Raw genomic sequence first — 15340 nt, forward strand, 5'->3', positions numbered from 1 at the left:
CGGGCCTCCGGACAGATGTTATTTCAAACACTGGAAACAGGCAACGTGTCAGATTGATTTGCACCCGTTTGCTCTTTTAGCTGTGAGTCAACGATTATAAATTATAACAGTGGTCTTTAGTATAGGGTATCTCGTCTCTGGCAAATACGTAAACCATACAAAAAAACAACATGAAATACAGACAATATGTAGCAAAGAAAAACATTTCTAAAAGTAAAAAAAAATGCATGCGCTGCTCTTGTGAGTTTTGCTTCATTGCATTGCACAGAGCTCATCACAAGGTTGTTAAATATTCTGACCCTGGGAGATTTCTCAATCCCCCAAAATTGAGTAACAGAATTTGTTTCCTCTGGGTCACACTTTATCAGCAACGATCATCAGGTTCTACCCGGCATCTGAAGAGCTTTCAGGTAGCACCGTCACTAACTGCTGAAAAGCGCCCAGAGGCCATACTTCCACCTTTTTTTTTTGCAAGTAACGTACATTAAAAAATTTACATTACTTGCAAAAAAAATGCAAGATTCAGCATTGGTTCCATTTTCTGATGAAGTTAAAATGTCCTTCAATGATTATCGGTTAACTTAATGGTGAAGTTTGCAATAAAAAAAAACAGTGATACCTCAGTTCACGAACTTAATTGGTTCCCAGAAAGTGTGTGTAAGGCAAAAAATTTTGTATGCCAAACATTTATTTCCCATAAGAAATCATTAAAAAATGAGAATAATCTGTTCCCAGGTCCCCGTAAATAAGACTTAAAATACACAAAAATATACCTTATTTTATGTGTAATAAATGTGCTATTGTATTGTAATTAAAGAAATAAACTATTGTATAATAAAGTCGTTTTATTTACTTTTGTGATGGTGATTGATGTAGTTGCCTCTTGATGGTATCCGAGTGAAGTTGCCGTGCTTTCTTGGCTATAATACCCTCACTTACACAGTCCCCCGCTAGCTGATGTTCATTAATCCAAATCAACTGAAGTTTTTCAATATCTTCGATTGCCTGAGACCATTGCCTAGACAACTCAGAAACACAGTTAGCCACATATAGCAATGGTCAACTTAGCGTACTGGTACTGGGATGCTATGTCACACAAACACACACCCCGTTCGTGTTTTTCCATGATCTCCTTCTTCTGCTCGACCATAATTTTCTTTTTTGTCCTCTTCGACTTAACACTACCCGGTGGTGGGGTCTTTTTCGGTCCCATAATAGCAAAGAATACTCCACTCAATAACAAACCACGTCTGCACTGAAAGAAAGTGGGTGTGGAAAACTAGTCCGCCAGCCACTGTGGCGCTGTTCGACCGCGTGGTTTGGTTCGTCTGCCGAAAACTAGTTCGTATGCCAAGATTATATTCTCGCGAATTTAATGTTCCTTAGGACGAAAGGTTTGTGAGCTAAAGTGGTCAAAAGCTGAGGTATCACTGTATTACAAAAATAATAATAAAAAGCAGCTTTTACATATTTGTCACTTAACTCATTCACTGCCATTCACAAATTTTTTCGTGAATTAAAAATATGACGGAAAACGCCATTCCCGAATTTGTTCGGGTTGTTTTCTTCGTTTGGGTGCTGATAAAGTGCTGGCCATGGCCTCTGGCTATGTTTTTCCCTTCCACAAGGGGGTAGCAATTCCCTTTTTTCATGTTAGCGCTTTGTTACAGCTTCAGCTGTTGTTCAAGCCCCATATAAACCAATATGTATATATTTCATTGTATTTTGGACAGCTGCCCCCATTTCAAGCTCAGTTAACTCCAAACCCATATAACTTAGGAATAAACTTTTTTTTCTGATGAAATAAGAGAGTTTAGGTTTGTCACGCTACATTGAATGTTTATATAGTCCTAAAACTCAATACTCTGTGGGTCCTGGAATTTCAGTGACAATGACAATAACCCTGGCACTGGAGTGGACACATTTTTGCAGTGAATGAGTTAATGGTGAAGTTTGCAATAAAAAAAATTAAAATAATTAAAACAAAAAGCAGCTTTCCGTGTTCTGCCACTTAAACTCTGGAGAAGCTTTCTCATCACACATGTTCAGCCACAGAACACACATACACACACACACACACACACACACACACACACACACACACACACACACACACACACACACACACACACACACACACACACACACACACACACACACACACACACACACAAAATGTCTACTGCGCCAAGTACTGCTTAGCCTTCTCCAGCCCTTCCTTCAGAAAACTGATGTAGGTGGAAGTGGAGGGGTCTTCAAACCCCCCGGAGAAGCTGAAAGTGCTTCCGTCCTGCTCCTTGACCTCATCAGGCTTCATAGATGTCTGGTCCAGGAAGAAGTTTGCGTTAATGTGATGGACCTGCAAATGAGAACGTTTTAAGACGCATTCGGTCTGGAGCATTGCGAGTCGCGTTCTTTACAATGGTTCCATTGGGCAGGGCGACCATCATCTCCACGGGGAAGGTGTACTTGTCAAGGTGCAGGCGGGCTTTTTCGCTCAATGCGGGGCTTTGCTCATCAGCCTGGGGGCACAGGAGCAGAAATATTTGTTTTAAAGGGGACACATGACAGAAAATATGACTTTTGGAATTGCTTGGATGCAAGTATTTTGGTCTCTCACCTGCATGTTCTCCAGTTCTTTGACTAGAGACCAGCTGCTCACAAAGCTCTGGTTGAGCAAAGCCAGAACGGGCGAACTTTCCAGGACGGTCTCCCGGAGAGTTCGCCCGGAACCTACAGACCACAGATTAAATAAGATAAACATGATGTTTAGGGCATTAATATAATGAGAACAGTTTGTATACATGTTTCACACGTTTTAGGGGAGCCATTATAATGTGGTGCAAATAAGCAATCATAAATGAACTTTTGCTTTTAAAATCTGCTGCAAATTTTTTGTCGTCAATTATAGCTTGAAGGTTGGAACACAATAATAATAATAATAATAATAATAATACATTTCATTCATAAGTGCCTTTCAAAACTCGTAAGGTCACTGTACAGTAACAGGATAAGTTTTTTCCTGTGGGTGAGCAGCGGCAGTCACACACGCTTGTGTTCGCTCAACTTAAATAGAAAGGAAGCTAGCTAGCGAATAGCTAGCGAATAGATAGCTAATAGCTAGCGATAGATAGCTATTCACTAACGAATAGATAGCCATCAGCTAGCGAATAGATAGCTAATAACTAGCTGCAAACAAAACCGTGAGTAAAACATGGCATACGCATCATCAGACACCTGATTTGAACCCCAACTTGTACTTTTGGACATTTTCCTTTTATCTGAATTCCACTTCTTTGCCTTTAAAAAGTACCTTTGATGAAAAGGTTTCTTCAGCCGTCATCTGTACTTCTATGAAGGTGTCGGACATTTCGCTTCTTATCCAAGATGCTTCGTCAGCGAACTAAAGTCTTACTGGTACTTTCGGCCATATATGTATATCCCTACTGTCCAGACGTGGCGGTGCCGCACTCTGCTATAATTGGTCCCTGCTCTCAGGTTGTGGAGAGCAGAGGACTACTCCCTGCGGCTCCACTGATTACTTCTATTGTCCTGACTGATTACTTCTATTGTCCTGCCTGAGTATGAGGTCTACGACTGGCCTGATTGCCCGAGACACTTGCGAATGTATACTATTGTTTTGGCAGTCACATCATCATTAAATATTTCTCGACTGTCAAAGTCTTGAAAACATTTCAGGTTATTTTTCAGATTGAAGGTTTTACATTTTGACCATATTTTCAAGTACATATATAAATGAGCTTACCACGGTAAAAGTCAAATATTTCACCAAAATGAGAAGTCATGTCCAGTTTTAGGTATATAATTAGGTCTGAACTGTACGCCTTCAGTCAGACGTTTCATCATATCCCATCAAGTAGTTAGGAGAAATGTAATTAATGACCTCACAGCATTTTAATTAGATGGTTGGCGTAGTGACATCATTGCCACAGACTAGCGTTAATTGTGTCCCTGATCAGGCAGAAAAAAGTATAAGTAAAAGTATAATAAGTGCTCAGGCTGAAAAGAAATTACTCATCGCAAATGGGTCATTTTGTTCCCTACTTGATGAAAAATAGTACAGTACTTGGTTTAAGGCTTACAAATGTGGTTTTGATGTTACCTTATTGCCTTCATTACTAATACAGAGTCAAACTTCATGTGATTTCACCCAAATTACCGAAAAGTCCAGAAACAACCTTTTTTTTGTGAAAAGGCTATTTTCCCGAAGAAGTAGTGTGTAACATCAGCTTCTACTGTAGCCCCTTACTGATGTGCCCTATACAGTGAAACCTCAACTTACAAACTTTTTGTCTTACAAACGTCAAATTTATGAAAATTAAACTTTATAATAAGCACTATTTTCATAATACACACCCACCACGGCTGGCGGAGTGATCTTCGGCGGAAGCACACGACCGAGCAGCACCAGAGGTTAAGTTACCAACAGTCCTTATGGAAGGTGACTCTCCTTCCATAAGCCATTAACGACCATCAAAAAGGTAAATAAAACTTTATTTTACAGCACTTTATTTCTTTAATTACAGTCCTCATGTAATGCGCCTCTCTTTCCAAACAGCAATTCCCTTTGACCTTCGACCTCCAACGCCATTCCATCAAGCCATAAATGACCATCACAAATGTAAATAAAGTGACTTTATGATACAATGCAGTGTATTTCTTTCATTACAATACAATAGCACATTAATTATACATAGAATAAGGTATGTTATGTGTAGTTTTAAGGCTTATTTAGTTGAAAAGTATATTTTATGGAAACCCGGGAACGGATTATTCCCATTGTAATGGTTTCCTATGGGACATTTCTTTTTGAGATACACACTTTTCGCCTTACACACTCTGTCTGGCAACCAATTAAGTTCGTAAGTTGAGGTCTCACTGTATTTGAAACTATTTGAAATTGTTTTTATATACAGTGATACCTCGGTTTACGAACCCATTGGCTTTACGAACTTTTTGGTTCACGAACGTTACATTTATGAAAATTTTACCTTGGCATACGAACTTTACCTTGCCATGCGGACTTTTTTCGTACACGGAGCTGCCTCAATGAGTGATGTCTCGTTCGCGAACGAGCCCGTTCTTCTAACAACAAAATGGCAGCCAACTGTTTTTGTCCTCTATTCCCCGGCCCCAGTCTTCGGTTAAAGCCACGTGATTGGTCAAGAACGCAGCAGTGAGGGGGGGGGGTGGTTTAAACATTAAAGAGACAGGCAGACAACAGTGAGTGTTTCAACTTTGAAAGGTGAGTGTAGACTGCAAGGTAAAGTATCCCATCAATCAGGCTCCACAAACAACCCGCACAAGCCATCTGTACACTTGATGCAAAAAGCTATCAACCCAGCTAAACAGAACACAATTGATGAGGAACAAGGTAAAATTATCACAGAGAAAGCACCTACAAGGGATCATTCCTCAAGATGGTGAAAGAAGGTCACATTCCTCATCAAGTGTTTAATGCTGATGAAACCGGCCACTCCATTCCATCAAGCCATCAATGACCATCACAAAGGTAAATAAAACGACTTTATCATACAGTACAGTTTATTTCTTTAATTATAATACCATAGCACATTTATTATACATAAAATAAGGTATATTGTGTGTATTTTTAAGGCTTAGAGAATTCGAAAGTAGAAAATTATGTTTTATGGGGACCTGGGAACGGATTATTCTCATTTTAATTGTTTCCTATGTGAAATTAATTTTTGGGATACACACTTTTCGCCGGGGCGGCCCGGTAGTCGAGTGGTTAGCACACCGGCTTCACAGTGCAGAGGTCGCCGGTTCGCGTCCCGGTCCGGCCTCCCTGTGTGGAGTTTGCATGTTCTTCCCGGACCCGCGTGGGTTTTCTCCGGGTCCTCCGGTTTCCTCCCACACTCCAAAAACATGCATGGCAGGCAGATTGACCACTCCAAATTGTCCCTAGGTGTGAGTGTGAGAGTGACTGTTGTATGTCTTTGTGTGCCCTGCGATTGGCTGGCAACCAATTCAGGGTGTCCCCCGCCTCGTGCCCGAAGACAGCTGAGATAGGCTCCAGCAACCCCCGCGACCCTAATGAGGAATAAGCGGCACGGAAAATGAGAGAGATGAGACACTTTTCGCCTTACACACTCTGTCTGGGAACCAATTAAGTTCGTAAGCCAAGGTATTCCTGTATTTATATATTATATTTTGAAAACTCTTTTCATTCATTGAAGTTGCGCCTTATAGTCCGATGCGCCTTATATATGGAAAACGCTTGAAGAAACCATTCGTTGGGGGTGCGCCTTATACTCTGGTGTTCCTTATACAGTGGGAAATACGGTATATCCAAATGCTTCCGTCTGCTGGCCATATAGTTAGGTTATTCTCACCAGCCCCCTTTCGGAAGCTAATGGTCAAATCAAAGTTGACTTTCTTTTGCCTATTCCCAGACCTAAAACCTCATTGATAAGATTTTCCATTGCTGGCACTCCTAATTGGGGTTTCAGTTGTTGATATTTCACGTCATCTGCTCTCAAAGTTTGAACCTGACAGTCTCACCTCAGCAGGACTGGTCGTCTAGTGCTCCCCAAAGTAGAATGGAATGCACCAACTTTTTCTCTGCTTCTGCTCGCTGGAAGGCCTCCGAAAAAGGCAGGTAAGAGACCTATGGTACAGTCCAGTTTGAGACAGTCATGAAGCAAAGTGACAAACAACACAATAAAGTCACTTTTACCTTCTTGAAGGGATACAAGGTGACCTCCAGGCGACGGGCGGCTTCGTTTTGATCGATTTCTACGCTCCAGTTAATGTCCTCAAAGACAAATTGGATCGGCTCAGCGCTGGCATCTCGGCTGTCGATGACATTGCCCTCTTCGTCCATGATGACGGAGGGAATGGACGGCCCGGTGGACTGCAACTCCAGCTGTGGACCACAAAATCACCTTCCGTTAACACCAAAAGCCTTTTCTCACTGCACTGAGCGACGGGCAGACACATCCATTCATTGTAAACAGTATGTGCTGCCATTTTGTTACTTGCCTTTCACTGCAAATGACAGAGTGCCGCATGGCTTCGGGGTTCTAGGTCTTGTGACATTCAAGACCAATCATTTTGCAACAGTAGATGGCATAGAACACAATAAAAATGATTGTTTCTGTTGCCACACATATTAAAGAATATATCAGCGCAGGGCGCCGATGCGTATGTGGAACTGCCGCGGCTCGGAATTGGAGCGGACTTACGTGGCACAGGAGATGTGAGACAATCTATTTTTGGTCAATGGATGTTACAGCTGCATGTTTACTTTTAACATTTAGCTTGTAGCAGACGTGCACATTACACCATGAGGCACCATGAGGCACTGGTGAAAAGGACGCTTTGATCCTCTCCTCTTACATTTAATAATAATAATAATAATAATAATAAGCGCCTTTCAAAACTCTCCAGGTCACTTTACAGTCACAGGATAAGTTTTTCTGGAGGTGAGCAGCGGCAGCCACACGTGCCAATGTTCATTCAACCCGGAAGTAATTCAAAGAGATAGAAAGCTAGCTAGCCAGCTAATAGATAGCCAATAGATTGCTAGCTAGATAGCCACCCAGATAGACAGCTACACAGCCAATAGATAGCCAGTCAGCCAGCTAATAGTCAACAGATAGCTAGCGAGATAGCTACCCAGCCAGATAGCTACAAAGCTAATACAGTAAAGTCTCGTTATATCGATATCGGATATACCGATAGTCCCGGTTATATCGATACTATTTCTATGCACGCACGGAGAAAATTACATGCAAACAGGGTCGGATATATCGATAGTCCCGGTTATATCGATATTTTTTTCGGACTCCCTTGAATATCGATATAACGAGACTTTACTGTATATAGCTAACAAGATAGCCAGCCATCCAATAGATAGCTCGTCAGAGAGCCATATAGTTAATAGCTAGCCAGCTAGACAGCTAGCTAGCCAGCTAGTTTAATATATTTAGAACTCCATAAAAGAATGAGGGTGCAGAAAGTGCTTAAGATTGAATGACTGTCTGTGTCTTTTGTGTTGTCACATTATTTGTTATTTTGGATTGGATTTGCCTTTTTAGTCTCGCTGTGGAGAAATTTACATTTTACAGCAGCAAAGTTATGAAAGGAATTGAATTAGCCAAGCCATGGTTCACTCCCAAACTCAGGCAGCTTAGGAAAGAGAAAGAATCCGCATTTAAAAGCGGCGATCGAGCAGTTTACAAACTCGCCCGAAACAGGCTGACGAAGGAAATTAACATCGCAAAGAAAAGTTATGCGGAGAGGCTTAACAAACAGTTCTCCGCTAACGACTCTGCATCGGTGTGGAATGGCCTGAAAGCAATAACAAATTATCGTTTACCATCACCCCAAGCAGTGTACAACAATGGTATGGCTGATGAGTTAAATACATACTTTTGCCGATTTGAAAAGGACACCACCATTTCCCCGGTCTGCCCACCATTACCAGAAACTACCGTATCTCCGCCCTCTGCCCTACAGATCCACGAACTGGACGTTAGACGGCTCTTCAAGCATCAAAAGATCAAGAAAGCCGCAGGACCTGACAGAGTGTCCCCCTCCTGCCTGAGAGTCTGCGCTGACCAGCTGGCTCCGGTCTTCACACAAATCTTCAACAGATCCCTGGAGCAGTGTGAAGTCCCATCCTGCTTCAAACAGTCTACTATCGTCCCAGTTCCAAAGAAACCAGCACCCTCGGGATTGAACGACTATAGACCTGTCGCTCTGACGTCTGTGGTCATGAAGTCCTTTGAACGCCTCGTGCTGAACCACCTAAAGAACATCACCGGACCTCTGCTAGATCCTCTTCAGTTTGCCTACCGGGCAAACAGGTCTGTGGAGGATGCAGTCAACATTGGACTGCATCACATCCTCGACCACCTTGACAACACAGGAACCTACGCAAGGATCCTGTTTGTGGACTACAGCTCTGCGTTCAATACCATCATCCCAGAACTCCTCATCCCCAAACTTCTCCAGCTTGGTGTGTCCCCCACGATCTGCCAGTGGACCCTCAGCTTCCTGACAGGACGGACACAACAGGTCAGACTGGGAAATATATCATCCACAACACGAACCACGAGCACTGGAGCCCCGCAGGGATGCGTCCTCTCTCCATTGCTCTTCTCTCTCTACACGAACGACTGCACCTCAACGCACCCAGCTGTCAAATTCATAAAGTTCGCAGACGACACCACGGTGATCGGTCTCATCAAAGACGGCGATGAGTCTGCGTACCGACAACAAGTGGAGCAGCTGGAGCTCTGGTGCAGCCGTCACAACCTGGAGCTGAACACGCTCAAGACAGTTGAGATGATGGTGGACTTCAGGAAACATCCATCACCACAGCTACCCCTCACACTATCCAACTGCCTGGTGTCAACCGTTGAGAGCTTCAAGTTCCTGGGAATCACAGTCTCCCAGGACATGAAGTGGGAGGTCAACACCAACTCTATCCTGAAAAAGGCCCAACAGAGAATGTACTTCCTGAGGCTGCTAAAGAAGCATGGCCTGCCACAGGAGGTGCTCCAACATTTCTACACGGCTGTCATCGAATCCATCCTGTGTTCTTCCATCAGCGTTTGGTTCGGGGCCGCCACAAAAATGGACAAAATCCGACTTCAACGGACAGTTAGGACGGCGGAAAAAATCATTGGCACCGCCCTACCCACTCTCGAGGACTTGCACACTGCAAGAATCCACACTAGGGCGCGGAAAATCCTACTGGACCCTCCGCACCCTGCCCACCACCTTTTCCAGCTACTCCCCTCAGGCAGGCGCTACCGATCCATGCGCACCAAATCCAGCAGACATTTAAACAGCTTCTTCCCCCAAGCCATTAACTCTTTGAACTCTTTCAACAGTAGCCAAAATGGAACTGTATAGTACCACTTAGCAGTTTTTTTGACAACGATACTAGTGCAGCGTGTTCTACCGGAAACAAATTCCTTGTGTGTCCTACATACTTGGCAATAAAGATGATTCTGATTCTGATTCTGATTAAATGTTTGTTGTTGTTTTGACTTCAAGATGGCGCCGCAAGAGTGGCTGCCTTTACAGCAGCTCCTGTATTTTGTTTTTCTACTTTTCTTTCTTTCCTTTCCTCTTCCTTTCATCACTTTACTGCTGCAAAATGTAAATTTTGCCACTACGAGACTAATAAAGGCTAATCCAATCCAATCACGTTTGTGTTCAATGATGGAGGCCCATGTTTTACATGAGTAAATTGGTTTATGAGTAAATAATCTTTTTTTAAATTTATTTTCTTGCAGATTTTTAATTTTTGGTGGGAGATGATGTCCTGTGATGTGTTTTTTTTTCATGGACAATTGATACCTTGCTTGATGCAACGGCGGGAAACACTACTGTCTATGATACATACAATAAAATGGACGACAACTAGCTAGAAAGGCTTTACCAGTGGTAGGTAGCCGATGTCCACTTCCATGTTGCTGCTCTCGCTGGCGCCATACAACCACTCCATGTCCACATTCAGAGACCTTTGACACAGATAGAAAAAGCTATGACGACTCTGCCACGAACATGATCAGTTTTGTATCTTGAAAAGGCCTTTACTTGTCATTGGGGACATAGAGGTGAAAATGCCGCACGTGAGAGGCGTCTTTCGCGAGGACGATGTTGCCTGTGAATTGACCTGGTGTGAACCAGAAGGGAAAGTTGGGAACATCGTTTAGCTGGAACTCTGCATGAATCCTGTTTGGAATGAAGAAGAGTTTTTTGGGGGAGAACTCTGTTGACAAACAATAATTTGCGAGGCTATTAACTCATTCACTGCCATTCCCGAATTTATTCGGGTATGGAAAAGCATGACGTTGAGCGCCATTCCCAAATTTGTTCGAGTTTTGGTTTTTCTTGCGGGATTAAGTGCTGGTCAGATCTCTGGCAATGTTTTTCCCTCCTACGAGGAGGCATCCACCCCCACTTTCAATGCGGATAACTCCAGACCCATATAACTTAGGAATTAACTCTTTTTTTCTGATGAAAAAAAAGTTGAAGGTTTCTTACGCTACATTGAATGTTTATGTCGTTCTAAAACTCAATATTTTGTGGGTTCTGCCAAAAAAAGCGCTGGTCAGACCTCTTACAATGTTTTTTTCCCTTCCGCGAGGGGGCAGAATTTGCCTTTTGTACCGCCGCCCCCACTTTTTTCCATATTAGCGCTTTGTTACAGCTTCAGCTGTTATTAAAGCGCTATATAAACAAATAAGTACAGTATGTTTTGCATTGTATTTTGGACAGCCACCCTCATTTATAAAATAACTTTTTTTTCGAATGTAAAAAGAGAGTCTAAGGTTTCTTACGCTACATTGAATGTTTATGTCATCCCAAAACTCAATATTCTGTCAGTGCTGAAATTTGAGTGAAAATGACAAAAACCCTGGCACTGGAGTGGACACATTGTTGACTGCACTACAGCTGCTCCTCTTATAAGTATCACGATTATTAATGACAATGGAAATTGAGCAATGAATTTTAAAGCATATTTGACATCATAATCTCTTTCTCCTCACCTGAATATAATGTCGTAATAGAAGCCGTTACTGGCACGTATGCACGCGATGGTGCCCTGAGGCGCAAAGCGAGATTTTATGAAGGGTCGGGGGTGAAACATGGTCAGCAGTGAGTGGATGAGAACCTGCGATGAGAACAAGAGCGCAACATGTAGCCCTCATTTTGGCGACTTGAAGTGAATAGAATTTGAAAATGGATGGATGGATGCTTTTTTAAAAGATACCTCTTTGCCCTTTGGTGTAGGAGGGTGGTAGCGGTTGTTGGGCAGGTACCCAGTGAAAATGTTAAGTTCACTGGGGATCACCCACCATGTGTCTCCAACCTCTTGCTTATTCTTGGGTGGAAGGAAGACCTTGAACTGGCTGGCGAAGAAAGAAGAGGAAAGCACGGCTGGACTTTTCCATGAACGCAGACCACTCAAGCAGCTGTGAGAGACCTGTAACATCAAATGTACTTTATTAACAAATCTGCAATCTTTTTACGGCTGATTTTGGTCTCTCAGTGAGAGTCTGATTTCTTTCAGATGCCAATATTTGTCCAATTAGTTTCTAATGCCATGATGCAGTTTTCTTGGGTTTTAAGTACAATACTCCCTTGTTACTTGGCGGTTCGATTATCGCGGCCCTTGATGTATTTTTTTTTAACTTTAAGAAAAAAAATCTGCAAATGGCAGCGAGAGTCAATATAGTACAGTACTGTAAAACAACAGCGAGTCACAGGAAGCAGCTTACAGCATTCATTATTTACTGTTGTTTTTTTTTTTTTTTTTTTTCATCCATTTTGAGGCATGTAAATGCAGACCGGACATTCGTTCAGTACCCAAAAATATCGGTTTCATTTGGCCACACCTGACAATGAGTCGACGATTAATGTAAACAAAATTTTCATCACTTTGCTTACTGTACATGAATCGTCTTGACTTTGTTTACATTCATGCGATGTCGCGATGTCAACTCTTGTTTTTCTTTTTTCATTTGTTTTCCTGTTTACTCGGGCCGAAGCTGATTGGCCAAGAGACGACAAGACTGTACAGCATTCAACCTACCTGAATGCTTGTCCCTCCTCCTATTCACGCATCGCGCCAGTTCAGGTTACGTACTGTATGTATTGTCATATTTTTATTTGTACTTAATACACCCCCCCCCCCCCCAACAATGGCTCCTAAATGCCCCGTCCCTTTAAGATCATCCAGCGAACCCAAAAAGAAGGGGAACGTGATAACAATGAGTGAAAAAGTAAAATTCTTATTTTAATTAAAAAGTAAAATTCATGGTGCATGTTCTGTACTGTGTTCCAATAAATTTGGCCTTATAAATAATTGTTGTTCTCATACACATATGAATTTACCAATACATGTAAGGCTCACTACATTGCGGTTTTTCATCTATCGCGAGTGGTCCCGGCCCGTATCAACCGCGATAAACGAGGGATTACTGTACAGCAAATTACATATTTTATTAGTTCTTTTTTTAGTATTTTACCTAGATATGTATTTATTAAGCTGAGGGATGTAACTAGCGGTGTGTTTTATCCGTGTTTTCTACAGTAGTTGACCAAATCGTGATTAACGATCATTTTGCTGGTTTAGCTCTTACCCCAAGGAAGCCATCTTTGCTTTTTGTCATGGAGTCCAAGAGCAGAGGCTCCATTTTGGCCTCCAGCGTTAAAGTCTCCCCATCTGGGTCTTCAATCACCTCATCTTCAATATCCCGCGGTGGTGCAATCCCTGTGAGAAGAAAATGGTAATACAGGGTCATCAATCATTACAGGAGGGAACAGAAATGTTAAGTGTGAGCTACCTGTGAGTTTCTCAACAACTGGTTTAAATTCCTCCGGACTGAGATAGAAGTCATGGTTGGTGTCTAAAGAGGAGAAGAGAAAAAGGCCCTCGGCACCAAGGGTTTGCACACTCTCCTCCTAATAGAGATTCACAAGAGATTCACATTCATTACACAAACTACAATGACTTCATTTTCCACATGTGCTGCAACAAATCTGGGTTACTGCTGCAAAAGCAGAATTTGCAGAAACTGGAAAAGTGAAAAAGGTCTGCCCAAAGGCTTTGCATATCTTCCATCCAGTCAGGCCATGTCTCCAACACATGCTAACTGCCAGATAAACAATGGGTCACAGCGGAGTGGGGGAGATAATTTGAGACCAAACACTGAGTACGTATTACCAGTTGGGATGAATAAAAGACACACCCTGTAAGTAACAACACAATGGGCTGGACACTGCAAATGTGGTATCATTATACTAAAATGCCAAAATGGGCTGAGCGGCAGTTATTGAATCCCAGACAATTTTTTATCACTGTGCTTTTGGATTGTTTTTTTTTTTTAACTCATCCACTGGCAGCCATTATATCGCATGACCAAATTCTTTAAACTAGTGACATTTACAAGTTCATATGACGTCAATTTCAAAATCAATAACAGGTGGCATTACAAGACAAAACGTCAGTTCCCCGAGATTGATAAAAACAAGAGAGGCTGAAACAGTTACTATAAATTATAGTAACTTGCACTTATAGTATAAGTGTAAAAAAGCACATCATTGCTTGGCATCAGAAAACTGACATCGATCACCGCAAAAACAAATGGGTACCGTAAATCTCTATGTATGGTCAATGTACCTGGTGAAATGATTAGAGGTGGAAATTTTGGGTTTTATGGACGTTAAGCATTTCCCTCAATGAAGGGCATTAAATTGGATTGAGCACCGAAAGAGAGGAAAAGTCAACGATGTCCATAAAAAGCTGAATATTTATTGCAGAGGAAGTTGGCAAAGGTTTGAGTTTTTTTTCAAATCAGGTACTGGAAGGCCTCTATCCTGTATGTTTTCGAGTCCTTGACAATTGGAAAAGGGAAACATTTACACCATGTAGATTGACTACCTTCGAGGACCGTACTTTTAAGATTATGCCTAAAAACGGTTGATTCAAAATAAATCAGAATACCCTGTTTAGAGAAATGGGAGCGCATGGAGCGTGGTATGATAATTTAATATAATAGTGTTATTTTGACTTCGGCTTTAATTTGCAATTTCATTACACATTTTGACTTCGGTTGAAAGTTATATTTCATGCCAATGTACAACAAAAAATGTTGTCTCAATCCGTTCATTTCGATGATGACTTCAGCTCACTTGTCTATTTAGAAGGTGGGTTTCTTGATAGTACTTGATGCCCCACGCCAGGAGAGGAACAAGAACCAGTAGTAGGGTGCAAGTCCTTGTGGAAATCTGGGCGCGAGAGCCCCGAGACAGTTGCTCCTTCTGGCCGTTGGTGCGTCCCAATTCGCGGGTCTCTTTATCCACGTCGGCCGCCATCCCCTCCTAACACAAAGGCATGTCGGTCGGATAACATCCAAAAATTTTCCAACCGCAGACTGCCTTCTATGCAGAGCGAACAGCTATGCTAGTCTCTGACGTAGTAGACGTAGAGGAACGTCTTTTCTGGAGGATGAAGTTCCCAGACAAACGTTAGCAATTAGCCGCACATCACGAGAGGACTGTTAGGAATCTGAAAATCACAAGTCGGAAGTTTGCTGTTTTCAAATTAAGAGTAGACAAGCGAGGGACACGTAATCACTTTACATTTTACTGTACTGTTTGCTCGACGAAAGGGTTGTTTTATTTTGAAACGCATTCCCGAAAATATAATCGCAGTGTATTCCAATAAATCACCGAGTATTTTCGTCTTGTCTGCTTCTCAATTTGCGTAGTATTTGTTTTTTTCTTTTAGGTGGGAGTGGGTTATTCTTTTCCGTCCAGGAAGCTCTAA

At 42.2% G+C, this 15340-nt stretch overlaps 1 protein-coding gene across 1 annotated transcript; it reads right to left on the reverse strand.

The window, feature by feature from the left end:
* Positions 1-514: 514 nt before the first annotated feature.
* On the reverse strand, positions 515-15068 carry selenon (selenoprotein N). The gene is made up of 12 exons (XM_089003793.1): positions 14704-15068; positions 13356-13473; positions 13152-13282; positions 11780-11992; positions 11556-11680; positions 10600-10737; positions 10442-10523; positions 6722-6910; positions 6547-6652; positions 2621-2733; positions 2421-2522; positions 515-2359 (listed from the first exon to the last, which is right to left on the reverse strand). Exons 1-12 carry the CDS (start codon positions 14884-14886, stop codon positions 2180-2182), a joined length of 1680 nt encoding a protein of 559 aa, XP_088859919.1. The 5' UTR covers positions 14887-15068; the 3' UTR covers positions 515-2179.
* Between the last annotated feature and the right edge of the window lie 272 nt (positions 15069-15340).

This window comes from Hippocampus bargibanti, linkage group LG09, assembly GCF_051943395.1.
Source record: "Hippocampus bargibanti isolate YZ-2025 linkage group LG09, ASM5194339v1, whole genome shotgun sequence".
In the NCBI taxonomy this organism is placed as follows: domain Eukaryota; kingdom Metazoa; phylum Chordata; class Actinopteri; order Syngnathiformes; family Syngnathidae; genus Hippocampus; species Hippocampus bargibanti.